Genomic DNA, 20,534 nt, shown 5'->3' on the forward strand with positions numbered 1-20,534 from the left:
AATTATAATTTGTGAGGCAAGGGATTAGTGTAAAAAAAAATTCTGATTTTTATTGGGTTAAAATCAGTAAGTTTTTAATGCCATTTTTTTGTAAAGGAGTTTTAAAAGTTTACCCAACAGATCTTTTCGAATATTTTTCTTTAGCTTTAGTGTTAAAAGTATATAATAATTATGTATATAATAATTATGTATATAATAATTATGAGAAATGTATAATTATATTTTGTGAGGCAAGGGATTAGTGTAAAAAAAAATTCTGATTTTTATTGGGTTAAAATCAGTAAGTTTTTGATGCCATTTTTTTGTAAAGGAGTTTTAAAAGTTTACCCAACAGATCTTTTCGAATATTTTTCTTTAGCTTTAGTGTTAAAAGTAGGGAAAAGTAAATAAGTGATTTATGCCATTTTTATAAAAATTGATGAATTGTTCTTAATTGAGGTATTGAAACTACCTAGTACTACCTTAGCTAGAGAATTCGACCATGCAAATTACTACATATGTTCGTATAAGCTGAGAGCATAATGGCTGTCGTATTCGCCTTTTAGGTTAGGCATTCTATACGTGATATAACAATGCTAAAGGTCACAGTTGATGGAGGGTTTGGATTAATTATAGTTGTGTGTATATTGTATTATAGTGTTGTACAAAATACATTTTGTTTTTGGTGTTTTTTTTATAAATTTTCATCTATAAGACCTTGCAAAATTTTATTTATGTTACCATAGCTTTAAGCACCATGGCGAAAACTATTTGGGTAACAGTTCATGAGCAAGTTGTTTGTTTTGCACTCATTTTTATTATTATTCATTAGTGAAAAATAATGCATTTTTAACTAAAATTTGATAATAACTACTCAAAGGTATTCTCCATATTGACCTGTTAGCTATTAACTGCATAGGTTGTTTCTTAAAACTGCATAGGAATTTCAAATAATTCCTCTATTATGTAACTTCCTGTAATTTGGAAACCTATAATTTTCAAAGCTTTATTCTAATTGATATTAATTGTAAATCTATATTTTGCATTCCTATAATTTGTAAATAATTTCCAGGTTTTTCCACTAATATCTATTAAACATTTAAAAAAAAATTAAAGAAAAGGAAATATTTACATATTTATTAAATTTTACTTAAATATTTATGTTAAAAAATAAAGACACAAATATTTCAAATGAATTATATATATATATATATTTGTCTTTTGCAGCTGCTAGAGCTAGTATTGCTGATTTTATTCAACCAGGACTTGTTCAGTTGCAGCCTCCTGTTGATGATATAATGGATACTCTAGAACCCCTTTCAGGTGTCTATGACTTAATTAAGAAAATCTTTGTTGTTATTTTTGATTTTATTCAGCAATATTGAAAAAAAAATTCTTTGTTAAGAATTTCTTATTCTATAAAAGGCTCATTACCAAAAGAAATTCTTAAAGTTTTTAAATATTTATTTATGATTTTGATCTTGTAACTAAAGAATAACTATATTAGATACTTTCTATTAAATAAAAACAATATTAAAAAGAAACATTAGAAAATGTTTTTTTCAATTTTATTTGAAAGCAAAAAATCTTTTAAACTTTCTGTTACATGTTATAAAGAGTTGTATTTTACAATGTATTTCTATATGTTTTAAAAAAGTTATTTTTTTTATTAGAATGTCAATGTTGGTTATAAAGTTCATAGGTTGTTTTATTTTTAAATTTAAACAAATCTAATTTTTACTGAACATATCAAAGATGTAATAATTTTGAAGGGAAATATATATGCTGTTCATTTATAATGCTTAAATCCCATTTTTACTATTGATGCTCTTCCTTTTTAATAGTTGATCTATAATGTATAAAAATCTTGTTTTCAAGTTGTGATCTTTTTTTGAATTTCATTTTTTTATAAATATAAATAACAACTATTTGAATTACAATGAATCTACAGTGATTTCAGTTTAGTTTATAGATACAAATAGTTCAAAAGTCATTTATGGAATTAAGATAAAAGTGATTGGAAAATGAAGATACCTAATAATTGCTGATTTTTGAAAACTTATATAGGTCTTTCTCAATATCAGGATTATATTTCTTGTAAAATTTTACCTTCAGTTTTATTTAGCATAAGTGATTATTAAAAAATAGCATAGGTGAAGTACAATGCATAACCAGCTCTTAATTTTTGTGTTTAACTTTTTTGCTTTAATTTAAAAGCTAGTTATTGAAAATTTTTATATTGTGTTATATTGCAGAGTCTTGTTAGTTTAAGTTAATTTGATTCAATAACTGCTGTGATTTCTGTAACTTCAAACTAAGCAATTTATCTCATACTAAAATTAAGATATCTGAAAATATATTAGTCTCTTCACCTCCCCCTACTAAAAATACTTTTGGTAAATAAAAAAAAAATTGTACAGAAATATATTTGAAAATTAATTTATAACATCATATTTATAAGGATTGATGATAATAAAATTTAGTCTTTAAAATGTGTATCTAAACCTTGGTTTAGTCTGGACTCAGTTACTGTTTATTTTATTCATGCTCAATCATTTGTACAATTTGTACCATTGTACTGAATCTGCAGATTAAAATCATAACCACCAATTGAGATTCAGTTGATTTCAGAGGATAACCTTTAATTTTTTCTTAGATTTAATGATTCCCTGTATTTTTACTATCTAAAAGCTATTAGAATCATTTTAATTAACATATAATCCTTCATTAGAGTTAGATATTGCAGTTATTAATGGTATAGATTTTATTTTGTAACTATTTCAATTAACAATTATGTTACAGATCTTTTCACAGATTTTTTAAATGCAAGACTTCCTCCTCTACCAGAAGAGAATACATTCAATGGTGGTAGTTTACAAGACATAGGTTCGTCTACAGTTGAGCAGCAGGTATGTTGTGATATAACAGATTAAATTTAAAGCTTTGGACATTTCATAAATTTTTATTTCTATAATTTGTGCAATCTGAGGTTTCTCGATTCCTTTATGTATATACAGTGAAACCTCCTGTTATGGACACTCCTGCAAAACGGACACCTCTCAATACGGACATATTTTTAATTCCCCGGGAATCTTCTATGAATAAACCATTACGTACATTCTCCACAATGCGGACACTCCCGTAACCGGACGCGGACAGTCATTTTGGTCCTGAAACATTGTTTTTTATCTCTACAAACCAGACACTACTTTTTCTAAATAAATTGCCAGCTAAAAAAATGCAACTTTTCACCATTTAATGTAAATAAAACTTTTTGCCTTATCCATAACTAAAAATATTGTTAAGCTATTTCACCACCGAAAAATCAATCTTTCTCCTGTTACCTTGCTTTATCTTTGTAAAGAAAGGAGAGAAAATGGTACTGCACTCCTGAAATAATTCTGACATCGGCATGTTTTGATCTTTTCATCTGGACCACACAGGTTATGAGACCCCTCAAGTTGAAATGACTTCTCTCAATGCTTCTTCCCCATTGAAAATTTCTTTAATTTTCTTATCAATTTGAAGATTGTATTTAACACAACTGGGGTAAAAAGAAGAGAACAGAAGTATAATCTTTGAGGTGTTTATATAAATGAAACATTTATTCAGACACTTGATAGCTGCTCAATTGTGAATAATCATCTCCTTAGGTCGCCTTTCAGGTATGCATTACTTTTTTTTCTGTGAATCATGGGAGGTTTATTTTCCAAGAAGGTATTAACCCTGTTCCCTATCAAATGATAAGTAGGTGTAAGGGGATGTGAACCTAATAATTGAAACTGAGCCTAATGAGAGAGAAAGAGAACAGAAGTATAATCTTTGAGGTGTTTATATAAATGAAACATTTATTCAGACACTTGATAGCTGATCAATTGTGAATAATCATCTCCTTAGGTCGCCTTTCAGGTATGCATTACTTTTTTTTCTGTGAATCCTGGGAGGTTTATTTTCCAAGAAGGTATTAACACTGTTCCCTATCAAATGATAAGTAGGTGTAAGGGGATGTGAACCTAATGATTGAAACTGAGCCTAATGACTGAGGACAGTACGCTCCTATTTAGTATCATATGTCTAACTTGAGTATCTATGCTAATAGGAAAATTATATTTATTTATCTGTAGCTACATCCAGAATTATGTATTTAATATCAAACTTCTTTATATATTCTTTTTTATCTTTCTTATTGTTTAAATAAATATTCTTGTAGATATTTACAGTATCCTTGTAGATATTATTTAATTATTTCTACATCTTTAGACTATTCTAAAACAATTTACGGTGTTAAATTTCGTTATTAGGGTACCCTTCTCGTAAACGGACAACTCTCATAAACGGACAAATTTTTTGGTCCCATGAATGTCCGCTTAACGGAGGTTTCACTGTATATATATTTACATAGGTCTGTCAATCAATGTACGTTTTATCTTAATTTCTTAATTTTTTTTTTAATTTAGCGTAACAAGTATCAGTTCAATGTTTCAATGTTCAATATGGCTAATGTTTATTAAAAAAAAAAAAAAAAATGAAATCTTTTTATAATGAGGGTTATTTCTCATTTCTGCATCTGATTTTTAGATGGAGGAATTAAAAAGACAGCCACAGAGTAGTTTTGTTATAGACAATATTATGTAATTGTCAATATTATGTAATGTAATTGTTTGTAGGTGTGAATTATCAAAATACAAAGTTCTCATTTGTTATTTTAGAAGATTTCTATAGTTGCATTGAATAAATGTAAAAAAAAAAAAAAAAAAGCTACTATACTTGTCAACGTTAACACACATAAGCACAAAAATATTGCCTATTTATATCCTAAAAAATTTCCCTCATGGTTCAATAATGGGGCAAATAAATTTATCATGGCCTGAGAAAATCAGGACTGATTGTGCTACGGAAAAAATCTGGATTTCCGCATCTTTCGCTAACCATGATCCGGAACTTTCCGGAGATCAAAGGTCCAGACGTTTAAAAAAATCATTGATCACAGAAGTTTCCGGAAATCAAACTTTCAATGGTGGAAAACACAGTTTATTTTATTTGTTTGTAAGGGAGAGTCAGAGAGATACTTTATATGCTTATATTCATGATTATTTATCAGATAATTTTTTATCAGTAAATATTTATTATAATCATAAACTCAAGAAAAAAAGACATACTTGTAAATTTTAATTACTTCTCCAGGCCATCATAGGTATGTGTAAATGGTATAGGTATGTGTAAAATTTCAAATATATTTTAAGTAAACTAAGAAATATTGAGAAAAAGGAAAAAAACCTTGTTCAGTTTATTTTCAAATTTTTCAATTTAATCTCTTTTTAAATTTTTTATTTAACTCAAGAAATTTTCCAGAATTTTGACTTGGGCTCACAATCACACCTGGAAAATATTGCAGACATATTTGTATAAATAAATAAATAAAGCTCTCCTAATTATTTTCATTCATTATTGACTTATTTTTTCAAAGTTAAAATTTGTATAGTGCAGTAATTTTTAGCGAAAAGAGAAAAAAGTTATACTTATTGATTATTATAGTTTCTTCTTAATTTAAAAAAGTTACTATAAATTAGATAACATTTAAATAATCTCAATTATAGTCATTTTGAAAACTATTTCATGTATAAAAACAAATATCTTAGTTTTGCTTGAATAGACAGCTTGCTTGGAACTAAGAAAAGATATGACGGCAGAATTTAATATTTTTTGCATTTCCAAGTATTTTTCTTCTAAATTTTATTCTTTCTAATTTAACCCTTTATGTTATTCTTGCTGGAAGCATGTTGTGAATATCCTATAATATTTTAAGTTAAATTTAATATACAAGAAAGATAGAAAGAAAGAAGAAACTCCTATAAACAGCTATCAAATAATTTAATATTTATTGTTAATAGTTATTTTAATATTAATTAGGTAAGCTCAATAATTTTAAACTTTATTTAAAATATTTTTGTAATAATTATTTTTATTTACAACTACTGAATTAAAAAAAAAGCTCTTTAGGGCAACATTACATACTGTAGCTGTTATAATACTACTGAATTAACTTAATGCGGCATTTGAAAGATTTCCTAAAGTGAACTATTATTTATGTTTATTTATATTAATGCAATTTTACTTATGAGTTTATTCAACCTTTGTAAATTTTTTTATAAACTGTAAATTTATTATAAGCATTTTATAAAATTTATTACAAAAGTAGTTTTGTAATTCATTTTTGGTTCAATTATAAATTCATCTCATTTTGAACTATTTTTCTTTGATAGGATTATTATGGTAAATCACCATTTTTTCAAAAAGGCTACAATGTTTTCAACTCCTACAGTTCTCAGTTTTCGCCAAATTTATCTTCAAAACGCAGTTGTACATTCAAGAAACCAGCAGTGCCATCAGCCATTAAGCAGTCTCCCCAGTCTTATATAGCACCATCTTCGTTCTCAGCAAAAAGATTGGTTGAAAACATCACTCCTAGCAATGAAAGCAATGCAATATTATCAAATAATGTGCCTTTAATATCTTCTACTCAACCGCCAACTCAATCGGACTCTATGCAAAATTTTCTCTGCAATACAGTGCCGAATCAACCCTCTCAAAACTCTAGTATGGAGTCATTGTTACAAAGTGGTTTAGGAACTGATGTTACAACTTTGCAATCCCCTCAGCCCCCTGACAGTTTACAAGCATTGCAAGTGCCATCTTCTGATCATATAGTTAATAAGAGAGAACAACGTATGAATCAGTTCTTCCAGCAGCCTTCTTTTATTTCGAAATCTTTAGATGAAACTGATTTATCCCGGCAACATTTGCCACAACCCTCTTCCACGATGCAAGTGCCTTTAGAAACTATTCCTCAAGGTCATGTGGTTAATAACTTAGTTTCAAACTCCAATTCCAATGGCACAAATAATGGAAAAGCTCCATTTTATTATTCAGTTGTTAACCAAATGAACCAGACTCCTGTAGCAAATAATTTTAAGAATCAGAATCAGGTTACTATTGCAAGCAATACTTATCAGACTCTACAGCCTGTTTCTGTAGCAACTATTGTGAAACAGACGCAAGCTGATGTAACTTTTACGGAAAATTCAGCATATAGGAGACATTCTTACTCAACTGTACCCCAGCATGCACAAAGTTCTGGAGATTATATGGGTACCAGGCGGAGCCGACCTATTGCACCTGCAATTACCAATGCAAGCTTTGCTGTTCCTGAGGTTCCTGTAAGAGTTTTTTTATAATATTTTTTTAAAATGTTGCTGCATATTTACTGCTCATATTTAAATGCAATGCAGTTTAACCTAGAAAATCCAGATTCTAAGATTTCAATTTCTAAATTCTATTTACCTTACTTTAACTGATTGAGCTGAAGTGTCAAAGTTGCAGATCTAATAAAAAAGAGTATTTGATTTCATCTTAATTGATTTTGTATAGTTATCATGAAATATCTGCGGAGTAGTTATGCTTCAAAATTTCTTTTTGAAGCAGTTGAAAATTTCTTTTTGAAGAGTAGCAGATAGTTTGAAAAAATTCTGCCATAGGGGCTTGGAGAAACAGATTTCAAATTTGAAACTCTACGGAAGTATCTTAAGTTCTATTAAAAAACATGCAACAGAAAAAAAATTGCCCATACTTTAATTTTTTCTTAATTTCTGATTATAAATGTTTGTTATAGTCAAACAGACGAGCAAGATCTCGCAGTGTATCCTCTCCACAGTCTGGAAGTCCCAAATCCTTTTTACAGCAACCAGCACAAGCAGTTTCATTGACTGATATTAGTTCTCCTTTACAAACAGTTATTACTGCTGATTCAGGAAAAAGGCCAATAATTCAGAGCTCATTGGGACAAGGTGTAAATATTTCAAATTCTAATGTGCTGCAACAAAATCTTCTTGCTCATCTTTTATCTTCAGGTAAGTTAATGGAAATTTCTTTTGGATTTTTAGCATATTAATTTTTAGGATTGATTAATAAACTTTGTTTTAATCTTTTTTCTGATTAATTGGAATAAATAAAAATAATTAAATGTAAAGGCTTATTGAATTTCTGTTTTTTATTGAAAATAATTTAATTTTCATAATTTTATAATCAAATAATGTAATCGTAAATAAGATTCTTAAATTTTTTTTTGGGTGTCTTATAAAATTTTCTATTTTAATAATGTTATTGCTAATTGTTTACAATTTGCAACAAACAAGTTAAACAAAGAAAAAAAAAACAGTTTGAACCATGGGGTAAAGGAATCAAACCTGAATAAGGTAATCAAGTAAAAGAAAGAAAACTGGTGTGTGTGCAGTAGAGAAGAGTTCTCGGTGTGCAAGATTTAGAAATTAAAATAGAAGTTTAAAATTAAGAAAGTAAAGGATACTTGAAAGAATATTCATTAAAACATTAGAATTTTTCACAATTTGAGGTGATTCTCAGATCTTTTGCTGAAGAGCTGTGTTGGAAGACTTTAACTGAAGAAAACTCAAACTTATCAGAATTTCAGCCAAGTAGGATGGAAAATAATTTTTTTAACATCATTATTTTGAACATATCTTTTTTCTTTCAGTTGAGTACTTTTAGTTTGTTCAATTTATGCAAGATTACAAAAACAAGAAATTTGATTAATAACCCACCCATTAATATCAGTATCAGCATTACAATCTTCAAAGTTGGTAAATGTTAGTTTGCTTACAACTTTTAAGTCTAATTTATTAAAGTCAAGCAAATTTATTCAATTTGAGAATAATAGAATTCTGTGATAATAAAGTAAAACAATCAAGTTAATAAAGTATGAGTTGGTTACATAATTAATTTCCTATAGATACAATTAATAAATAGGGAAAATTACTATTTAAGTTTGAAATGTGGAAATGTTTTTTTTTGAAAGGGGACCATCTTGCTAATGTTAAAATAAGCACGATATGTGCATCAGAAGCCCATTCAAAGAATTTATGATGTGAATCTGTGGAACTATTTCCATAAATTTAAATTTGTCTGCTACCTAAATGAAGTCAGATGGAGATTAATATTGTAAAAATACAGCTTAATCTATCATACACGTAGCAGAATTTGCATGCATGTATAAGGTCCTTAAAATATATGTATAAAAACCAGGGTTTGAAAAAACCCGGGGCTTTTTGAAAAAACCATACCCGCCTGGGTTTTATTGAAAAAACCCGGGGAAAATTGGGTTTTTTCATTTAGTGCTCATAAATTTTACTGTGAAAATATTTTTATTTATTAAATAGTGTTGTATAAATAAACACTAAAATTTCATCTGACTTTTACCTGTAATAAAATTAAACTGGAATAAATATTTAATGGTCTTCCATGTTTTTATAATTCTGCTAATTGGTCTTGTTCATCATTTAAAAATTGTCCCTTTGTTTCGGGATCCAGGATGCATATGCTAATAAATGATGTGGATGTACAGCCTGATTGAATCTTTTTACAAAATGTTTATGGGGTTCTAATTCATCACACGACGTTAGTTAATTCATAAGTTAATTCATATTTCAACAGCTTTTGAAAGTTAAATGTTTTTTTGATTGAAGCTTTTTTAAAGCTTCAGAAACAAATGATATCTGTTTTTCCCAATTGATAGTTTATTGGTAAAGCCCAACATTATTTAATATTTTTGACATATTATTATTAGATTCATTTTGATGTTCAAGAACAATCTCTTCATATTTATAGTAATTATTGGCAAAAGTTTTTACGCGCTCACAATATGAATTCCACCTAGTATCATTTGGTCATTGGGTCATCAAGCAGTTTTTTTCATTTGCCCATCCATGTGCTTGATGCACATTTCTAAAATATTTGTTAACTTCAATGATGTGTCCAATGATAGTATAGATACTTCTAATATAGATACTTCTTTTTGAACCAAATTAAAAAAAAAACAATTTGTGAAAAAAATCACCAAGTGGGTTTTTTCAAAGTGGGCCCACTTGGGGAACCCTGGTTATATGTATTTTATATTAAGTTTAAATAACGCATTATCACTAATACATATTTGAATCTTCTTTATTGTTAAGTACATTACGTTTCATAATTTTTTAACTCAAGAATTATAAAATATAAATGCAGTAATATAAAAGGAGCAAGTTAATTAATCTTTTTGTTTTCACACACATTTATTTACTATATTTATTAAACATATGGATATTACCTATTGTAAAATTATAATCTGTAAATATTTATAATCAGTAAAAACTAAAATTTCATCTGACTTGAGTTAAATAAAAAACTGAAATAAATATTTAATGGTCTTACATGTTTTTATAATAAGATTAATAGAAAGTGAAATTAAAACTGCGTATAATTATAAAGAGTATCAGTTGCTTGTCCCATTTGTTTTCAAATAATTAACCTTAGGAAAATGATTTCATTTTTAGATAAATAATTTTAAAAAGTTCTCTTATAAAAAGTTTTAGCTTTTTTTTAAAGCCAGAAAATAAAACTGTTTAAATTTGTTAATGTATCACTTGGTAAAAAAAGAAAAAAATTGTTTCTTTTCAATTTTTTTAAACATATGAGTTAATAATAATAACCTGTTTATTAATATATAAAGCATGCAACTATATTTGAAAAATTGATCTTTTCAGACTATATTATTTAAATTTTTATTTGATTTAATATCATTAAAATATTACTTTTTGAAAAAACCCACTTGAAGTTTTCAATAGTACCTACTATAAAATTATATGAAGATTCGAGTTTTTTTTACTTTACTAATATTAAAAATTTAACCATATAAATCATGCAACTCTATTTGACAAATTTATGCTCACAATAAATTATATAAAAGTAAATGCGAAACAATAAGTTTTAGTGAAAAAAAATTTTTTTTTTTGAAAAAACCTACTTATCGTTCCAAGTGGGTTTTTTCAAGGTGGGCCCACCCAATAAAACCCGGGCGGGTTTTTTCAAAGTGGGCCCACTTGGCGAACCCTGATAAAAACTTTATATTGCATAAATTTAAGTCTGCTTTTATGTAACAATAATAAATCCATAAACAGTTAAGTCTGTTATCGAGTAACGGAAAAAAAATCTTTTATTTTAGTTCTTGTGGTATTTTCTCAGTTCAGCCTTATAACTTTTATTAGAAACAAGTTGAGAGATATTTCAAAAAGTAGTCTCAGCAATTTTCCCCCATCTGTTTGTTTGCTTTTTAAAAATAAAAGTAAAATTTAGGAGAAAAATAATCTTCCAATGCTGTAATAATCTGCAGCACCTGCTGCCATGCTGGAGGGTTTCTGCTACCAGAGTTTGGAATAAAAGTTATAATGAAATTTGTAATTTTATTTTTATTTTTAGTCAAGCAATTATTTTTCTTAAAAACTGTTTTTCATATTTTCTCCCTTCTAGGTTGTACTCAACAAGATCTTGGACAAACTTTGCTCAAAGTCGCTAGTGCGCCCACTACAAATGCTACTTCTTCTGTTACAATTATTAGACCCATTCTGACTACCACTGCTCCTCAAACATTGGTTTTCTCCCCTCTTCCAATGTCTACAATAAGTGTATGTTCAATATTTTTCAACTTGTTTTACTTTTGCACTTGTTGACGATGAATTTTTTTCAATGAAGGCAGATTTATAAAATATGTTTTAAGATTTTGATTTTTCTTTTCATAAACACGATTCAAAATGATTTAGACTATTGAGTTATCTGAAATAGTTATAACATATAAATTCTGGATAAAGTGTTGGCAAAATTAAAGTTTCTGCCCCTTTAAATAAATGTGATTGTTATTTCAATCTACTGGTAAAAATTTTCCACAAAAATTTTAATATTCAATAGATATGTGATGAGGATATTAAATTTTTTTATTAACAAAATTTCAAATTGTTGTTCTAAATTTGTGTATTAGCTTTGAAGTAAGTTCTTATTTGGAATATTATTATTATAATTCTTATAATTAATACAAACTTTTTATTTTGTTATAAGTATAGGCACATATTAGTTTTTTGTCTTAAAATTCTCATGCAAAAAATCTTCCATATTTTAGCAGCTATAATATTTTTAAGATTTTATTATTTCTATTTTTCGATTATTTGTAGTTACTATTTTCATGCAAACAGCAAATACTTTGTTGCAATTGGTAATTTTAAAAAAAAAAGTATTTCATATAATAGTCTTGGTTGGTATAAAATAAATAAATAATTTGATGAATTAAAATAAATTATGTTTATGAATAGCTAATTTATACTTGATAAATTGCCATTCTGTTTCCATTATTGATAGGAGTGTTAATATATTGAATAAAAAACTCTCAATTGGAAGCATGTCATGCATTTACTGTTCGCCAAGTGTTTTTAAAGCCAATTTTTACAATTAAGGTTTTTCTTTTCTTTTTTTTATTTTTGAATAGGATACTTAAAACTTAATAGTAAACTCATCTGTATTTTTTTTTAAATTTGTTATTTCATGTTTCAGTGATCTAATTGTAGTTTTTTTCCACAGTCTTCCAATGTAACTGATCTACAAAGAAATATTCTAGTTGGAGGTACTAATCAAATTCTTTGTAAACAAGATTCACCACCTACCTGTGTTCTTTCTACTCCTGATAGTCCAGGTAAATGTTTTTGTCATAAATTAATGAAATAGTTGATAATTTAGTTTTAGATTATCATTTTTAATTTATTATATGTAGGGTCTTCAACATGCAGCTCATCACCAGCTATATCTACTATGTATGATACTAATGTAAGTTTTTAACTAGCTATTAATGCAAGTTTAATGTATGGTTTCACTGCATTTTAGTTACATATTTCCTATATAGTTTTCAATGCCTTTTTATAGAACTGTGAAATGCTAATCTTCATTTACTACTACTATTTTATAAATTTTTTTTTGCAATGGAGCTCTTTGCAAATGCTATTCGGCACTTTTATATTACATATATATATGTATAGTACTTCAGTAATATATGTCTGTAATGTAAAAGAGAGTTAATTTGTTTTGTAGATTGTATATGCTAAATGTAGCTATTATTCATGCTAGTATGTTGTTTAACTCTTTTTATATACTTATAATTATCACTACATCAAATCGAATCCTTGAACTACGTCATTCTTAGATATTCTTCTCCATTAATTGAATTATATTCTAGAAATGTTACTCTTTTTTTTTTTTTTAATATTATTTTTCTGTTTAGATTTTAAAAATATTTTTCAATACTAAAATGCTGTTATAAATTTTAAAGAATAGGAATATTTGTGGGTGGTGAGAGTGCTAGTACTGTTACTTTTCCTTTCTGATTAAGTAAAATCTCTGCAATGCCTTAAATGTTTAAAATCTATGGTTTTGTAGTGCATTAATTTTTCTTGAAATGCTAAGATGTATCTGTATTAAAATATTTATGTAAAGTATTACGACATTATTTTTTAATCAAAAAACTAATTGGATTGTAAAAGAGTGCTATGGCTTTTTTTAATTTAAAGCAAACAGCTAACTATGAAGAATGATATTTTTTAATTCTTAATTATGTTATAAATAAATTTAAAGTGATTTTTTTTTATGTCTTAGTCTTCAACGAAATCTGTTAGAGTAAAATCTCCTGAGGAGAAAAATCAATATAAAGAACATCGCCGAGTATGCCATATAAATGCAGAGCAAAAGAGGCGTTGCAATATCAAGGTAAGTTAAATTAAGCAATTTGCTACTATCAATATCAAATTAGTTTTAAACATAATTTTAACCAAATTTTACTTTTAGTTTGTAATTGATTCACTTACCCAAAATAGACATTTTCTGTGATGCCTTTGGATTTTTGTTAAAACTACTGAATTATGAAAAGTTTTTCAACATTTAAAGAACAATTTCCTGATTTTTTTTCTTCTGAAGCTCATGTTTTTTGTTGACTAGTAAATCTTCTTAAACTTGCTAATGAGCTCCTTTGAAATTTAGAAACAAATTTTATAGGCGCTTATCACTGTAAGCTGTGAGGAGATCAGAAGCAGTTTTGGGGGAGAGAGATAGAGAATAAAATTTTTAGAGTGAGACATTAAAATTTTCAGACAATTAAATGACAATATTAAAAATTTATATAAATTAGAATTTTTTAAAAAATGTTCTATTTATGAAATAAGAGTTTAATAATGAAATTCATTGTTAGTAGTTAATATTGTGTTTGAATGGTATTCTTTGTAAATATTAGCTGTGTTTTTTAGAAAGATTCTGTCTTATTAGGTTTAGTGAAATAGATATTAAAGATTTGTTTCAATATATCATTCTTTCCTAGCGAAGAAAAATTATGTTTTAATTAATATTGCATTTTAATGCATATTGTATTTCATGAAAATATCTAAGAAAATGATGATTTAAACTATTATCTAATTTTGATTATATTTTTATTAAACAGAATGGCTTTGAATCTCTGCACAATCTTCTTCCAGCCCTTGGCCAAACTCCAAACTCTAAAGTTAGCAAAGCAGCTATGTTACAAAGAGGTAATATTATATAACATGTTATAATTTCTCTATAGTTTATTTAAATGAGGTGATAATATTAGTACTTGTAACTAGTCCTGAGCCTTTCTGCTATAGTTTAAATTTCATTTGTATGTAAGCTATGAAAGATTTTATTAATCTTTTTAAAATTTAAGATTACAGTAAAGCAACTTATATAAAAGAACATAACATTCATATGTTTAAAATGAAACATTAATCTTGCAGAGAGTTCTCAGGAAAGGACGGCACATTCAGGGGCATAAATAACACTTAAACTGTAGCTCTTTTATTTTCCTTGGAAAAGCTTTGTAAAAAAAATTAATGTTGAAATGAAATTAATGATTATAAAAATCTGAATATTTTTTCACCACAGTGTTTTTGTTTTGTATTATAATTTTAAATTTTTATGGTAAGTCTAAGAAAAGGCACACTTTTAAATCTTGTAGAGGGGTGCACCTAAGTCTATGTACACTACTGGGTGCATTGATCCACCATTTGGTAATATCAAAGGGACCCACCAATTCTATCACAATTCATAATTTTGCATTATTAATTTTTTTTGCAGTAATTTATTAATATATTTTGCAGGTAAATTATTGCCATTTATGTAAGAAATGGTTTATATTTAGAGAATAAAGTGCTTTTTTGGTTGTCTATTATGAAATAATAAAAATTGCTGGTAAAAATTTATGATATATCTTCTTTAAAAAGAGTGTATTTGCAATGTTGTTAGGATAGATTCAAAAAGTGTTTAATTTGCTCCTCACATCCTTTTATGTTTCTCTCAATTATGTGAATGTATCCTTTCTTCATGAAATGATGAACTCAAATTAATCTTCATTGTATTTTTGTAATTCACAATTTGTTGGGGATACAAGATATTGATATTATCAGCATTGTTGTGTGCTGTTGTATGTTTAAATATTCAATTTTCTAAGGAACTACTATAAAACAAAAGTATTCCACAAATGGAAAAAACTGTTGCTCTGTTCTTATTAAATGTTGGCAACCTAGAATTACATTAACAAAGTTTATCAGATAAATTAAATTATTTATAGTTAAGATAAAATTCACTAAATATTTATTATCTATAAAAATTATTCTTAAAATTTATCTATTGTTCAGATTAATATAGCAGGCACGTGATTTTTCCTCTAATTGGCGGAATTCTCATAATCTCAATACTGTTCAGCGGATTCCTGCTACTCAATATTTTATATTCAGGCAAAATTTTCTCGGAGTTCTGCTAATCTAAAATTTAAAATGCGTTACACAAAATCTTGTTTATGAGACAATTATTCTTCCTAATCCATTCTAAGACTTTTGGTTTTTACACAGAATTGCTATAGAAAAAAGCAACTTCGAGAACACAAGACTAAAAAAAATAAATTCTCTAATAACTTTGGCTAGACTGAGACAGGAACTACTGAGGCAAACACAAAAGTATTAAATTGACAATCTAAAAATTAATTCCGAAATGAAAACATTTCAAATATCGTTCGCAAAATGAACAGTGTTTCTCTCTAGTTTTTATTTCTTTTTAAAAATGTAGTTTAATGAGTAGCAACTTTTTTGAAAATTTCTATTTGTAACAGAAGAATCATTTAAACAATGTGATATATTTGAATTAAGTTTTAATGTGATATTACGACATGGAAATTTTAAAATGCAAATATCAGTAATTACTTTTCAACGCTCTTGATACCATCTTAAATTCGTGTTTTGATCATTTTTTTCTTTTGCATTTAATGCAATTGATTTTCTCATGTTTTTTAAAATTCTAATATTATTTTGAAAAAATTGAATTTAAAGTTTGAGTAACACTTTTTGATTATCTCGATTTGGGTTGATACCACCATAAATCCTTGTGGTTTTTCGATAATTTTATCAGCTATTGTTGCTACAAATTTTCTCAGTGTTTTACTTTTTTAAACTCTCTATATTTTTTATACATTATTATTACGACTTACAAAATTCAATTCCTGCAATTATTAGACACGTTTTGATGCGATGATACCACTTTATTTTGATCGACTTTTTTACAGTTGTGGCTGTTGGTATCCACCCATATTTTCATGTGATATTAAGAAATAAGAAATTGGATTCACACATTTGAGTAATTACTTTTTGACATGCTTGATTTGCGCTATGTCTACATAGCACTTTCGATCTTTTTTTTTTGTTGCAATTTTTGCTGTTTATTTTTGCATTTTTTCAAATCTTGATATTGTCGATCAATCTCGAAATTATTGATACGGGAAATTTACATCGTGCTCCTAAAAAATCACTATTTAACACAATAAATCTCCAAGTTTTTGGTGGTTACCACTTATGATTTTCACAGATTTCTTATCTCAATATTTTTAGTACAATATTATTTATTACAACACATGAATATCAAAATGAGCAATTAATTAGCACCTTTTTGACGAGTCCGATTCATGTGATTTCGTTGTGAATACGCATGGTTTTCACATCAATCTTCTTTCAGTTATAGCTTTAAATTTCACGTTTTTTAAAATTTTGTTGTTTTTTTTTTTTGTTGATGTGATGAAGGAAGTGCGAAAAAGGAGGAATAAGTACTTTTTTTTCAATATAGTTATATTCTTTTATATTTTGATGAGAAAAAAATGTATGAATAATTACCAAGAAATATACAATACGAAAATAAATTTTAGATAATTTCTTGTTCCAGCAATCACATATCTGATGTAGTTTTGATGCATAGCTTAATCTTTCTATAAATATTAATTCTATTAATAGTATAGCGTATAATTCTATAAATAGAAAAATTTTAGTATGCCTCTTTTAATTTTCATCCAATATTTGTTGAATTCATCCAATATTTGTTGCTTTTCATCCAATATTGAATAAATAATTAGGCAGCATGAAATGTTTGTGATTCTAAACTTTGCTGCAATATTCTGTAGGTTCTGTGAAATTTTTAACTTAATTCATAAGTTTATTTTTTAGCATTTGAGTCCAGCTGTTTTTATTTTCCTAATGTTTTCAAAATAATAATAATATTCTCCTAAACATCTCCATAGGTTTGTTTACTGGGCAGTCTGACTCTAATTGATATATCTGGGTTTAGTGTGTGTCATGGTATTTTTGTAATGAATTTTTTTTTATATGAAGTATTTTGTAAAGTATTGATAAGTCTCCCAAATCTGTTTGCTTGTATACTTTAGAAATACTCAGGTTATAGGACTTTTGAAGTATATGTGGTCTCTAATATTTCTAACTTAGAATCAAGTTTTGAAGTAATTTTTTGACAATATTATTTAAGGGGCTGAATATATTCGCACATTAAAAGTGGAAAGACAGCAACAAATTGAAGAAGTTGAACAATTGAAAAAAAGAATTGAAGAGTTGAATCAAGCTATTAAGTATGAAAATTCATTTTCTTAATGTGTTTTATCATATTTATTGACTTTTGTTAAGTTGTTATTGTGGTTATCAAAATTGGAACAATTTTCAATAATGCAGAATTTGTTTGGATTTAAGATTCTGAAAAACTTTCTTCAAACATTTTGGTGCATTTTAGCTAAAATTGTCCTACAGCTTAAAAGTTTTTTAGTTTTTTCAAATAAAAAAGAAGGTCAAAGTTAACTGAAATCAATTAAATTTGGATTTTAATTCAAATGATTAAAAATGGTTTTTAACTTTTCTTTTGTAGATTGTATATAAGCATTAGGACTTTCCAATTGTTTATAAAAAGGTGACAAATGTAATTCAAAATGTGTTAATGTTAATATAATATTATAGCAGCTTTTTGAGGTTACGATTTTACCCTGTAAAAAAGGTTATTTGAAGTTTTTCCATAGTTAGATCTTCTGATAAGTACTATTTACATACATATTCCTTTTCACTCCAAATTGGAGCATAGGGCTTCTATCATAGCTTTCCGTCTCACTCTATTTGTGGCCAGATGTTTGCCTCTCTCCATGTCTTTTTATTGTTTTCAATGCGTTTACAATCGTCCTTTTCCAATTATTTTTAGATATTCCTTTTTTTCTATTGCCTAGAGGGTTTCAATCAAAAACTTTAAATTATTTAGGTTTACATAGAGCATTACCAATCTATTACCATTTAAGTTTTTTAATTTCCAGAGCAATCAGTTTTTTTTTTTTAATAATTTGTTAAAATTTTTTTATTAAGGATTTCTGCATTGCAAATTTTATGGAACCACTTGATACACCAGATTCTTGTTAAACAGTTTTTAATAAATTTTTCATGTTATTTTTATTGCAGTACCATGTCTCAGATCCATATAGTAGGACAGATTTAACATTAGTATTGAAAATTCTAATTTTTATTGAATTTGTTGTTTTTGTTTTACCAGAATTTATTGAGAATAGCGTAACTGCCTCGGGCTTTGTTTATTCTATTTAGTATATCTTCATCAGTTCCTCCTTTGTTGTTAATTATACTTCTAAGAATATGTCATTTAATTTTTTAGGATTAATTTTCAAAATTTTAGTTTAATTTTGCTTGATAATAAGCCCCAATTTCTTTGCTTCTACGTTTAAAATGTTTGTTTGCATGTCTCGAGAGGTGTTGGTCAGTAAAAGTAAGTCTGCAAAATCAAGATCAGAAAGATATTTAACAAGAATAAGTTCCATCCTAAACCCCTTTTATTCTCTGATACTTTCTTTATTATCCAGTCAATAGCAATTAAAAAGATTGATTGAGAAAGTAAACAATCCTATCTAACACTGGAGTCAACCTTGAAGGAATCTGATTGTTGGCCGGCACGGATAGTCGTATATTGTAGTTTTTATATATATTTCTGATTATGTTTGCAAAACATTCCATGTTGCTTGTTTCTCTGTTGAAAGCCTTTTCAAAATCTATGAAATTTGAATATATTGTTGATTGCCATTCAATACATTCTTTGACTATAATCCTTAATGTTGCAATGTGACACATGATCTATTAGCTCTGAAACCTGCTTGCTCTAGTCGCAGATTTCTGTCAATTGCATTTTTCATTCTTTTCAGCCCTATTCTAATGAAAATTTTGCTACATACATTTAGCTAAGTGATTTCTCTCTAGTTGACACATGTTGTCAAGTCACCTTATTTTGGTAGTTTTATCAGCTGACCGTCACTCCAGTCATTAGGCCACTCTTCCCTCTTCATGATTTTATTTAACAGGTCAGTTAAATGTATGTAGCAAAATTATATTAAAGCTTTGATTGCAGTTTTTTAACTTTACTTGAAAAGTTCACCAGGTAGGTTATTGCTGCCAGCAACTTTCCCACACTTAAGCAATTTTATTGCTTGCTGCTAGCTGGGAAAGTTCTATTTAGATTGCGTCACATGAATGAATGCACATCGCATTTGTAATTTTTAAAAATTTTATTGGAGTCACTTAAAAGCTTTAAAATTTGTATTATGCAATATTTTTTAAACTTTAAAATTTTATTCAAGTAGATAACTTTTATTACTAAAATAGCTACTTTAAACAAAATATTGTACTATCTTGCTATACTTATAGTAGATATTGCATAATGTTAAATAGAGTTTTTAGTTATTGATGCTAAAGTTTTATTTTATTTAATTTTTTCTTTTCTTATTTTATTTAATTCCATTTTTCATTTATTCTATTAAATTTATTAAGTTAAGTTTATTTTATATTAAAGCAAATTTTGGTTTTTACAGTTTATATCAAAGTCAATTACCTGCTTCTGGTGCTCCAGTTCCTTGTCAGAGAACAAACAGAATGAAGGAAATGTTTGATGAATATGTTCGTCAGCAAACTCTTCAAAATCCTAAATTTTATATTGTATCCTTTTGAGAATTCAATTATTAAATCAAAGTGTCACTTTTTGATATGTTTTACAGTTGTTAACTCTAAATTAATTTAATAGGAAATTTCCGCAAGCACTTTTCTTGCCCTACTGTAGTCAAACCCTGCTTTAATGAACTGGGCTATAGTGAACATTTGATTGTAGTGGTGTAGCAACCGCATAACTAAGCTACAACAGCGCCACCATGTACAAGGCAGTGGATGCTCAGACATCGAACTGAATGGACCTTCCTTTTATTTCTCTTTTCTTAATTAATTAAATTTATGTTTGTTTGTCCGTGTGCTATTTGTGTACTAATA

General features: G+C 27.2%; 1 protein-coding gene across 2 annotated transcripts in view; it reads left to right on the plus strand.

The window, feature by feature from the left end:
• Window positions 1-20,534, plus strand: part of Mondo (MLX interacting protein mondo) — a 47,074-nt gene that overhangs the window by 13,539 nt on the left and 13,001 nt on the right. For both annotated transcript variants that reach the window (XM_016053432.5, XM_071177520.2), the window contains exons 6-16: window positions 1,207-1,302; window positions 2,782-2,888; window positions 6,243-7,196; window positions 7,649-7,886; window positions 11,335-11,489; window positions 12,433-12,544; window positions 12,623-12,675; window positions 13,498-13,608; window positions 14,333-14,420; window positions 17,710-17,809; window positions 20,087-20,210. In XM_016053432.5, the coding sequence (XP_015908918.1) occupies window positions 1,207-1,302; window positions 2,782-2,888; window positions 6,243-7,196; window positions 7,649-7,886; window positions 11,335-11,489; window positions 12,433-12,544; window positions 12,623-12,675; window positions 13,498-13,608; window positions 14,333-14,420; window positions 17,710-17,809; window positions 20,087-20,210 (2,138 nt within the window). The remainder of the gene's footprint in view (window positions 1-1,206; window positions 1,303-2,781; window positions 2,889-6,242; window positions 7,197-7,648; window positions 7,887-11,334; window positions 11,490-12,432; window positions 12,545-12,622; window positions 12,676-13,497; window positions 13,609-14,332; window positions 14,421-17,709; window positions 17,810-20,086; window positions 20,211-20,534) is intronic.

The sequence above is a fragment of the Parasteatoda tepidariorum genome, chromosome 2 (genome assembly GCF_982258835.1).
Source record: "Parasteatoda tepidariorum strain Cologne lab strain chromosome 2, Ptep-v5.0, whole genome shotgun sequence".
NCBI lineage: Eukaryota > Metazoa > Arthropoda > Arachnida > Araneae > Theridiidae > Parasteatoda > Parasteatoda tepidariorum.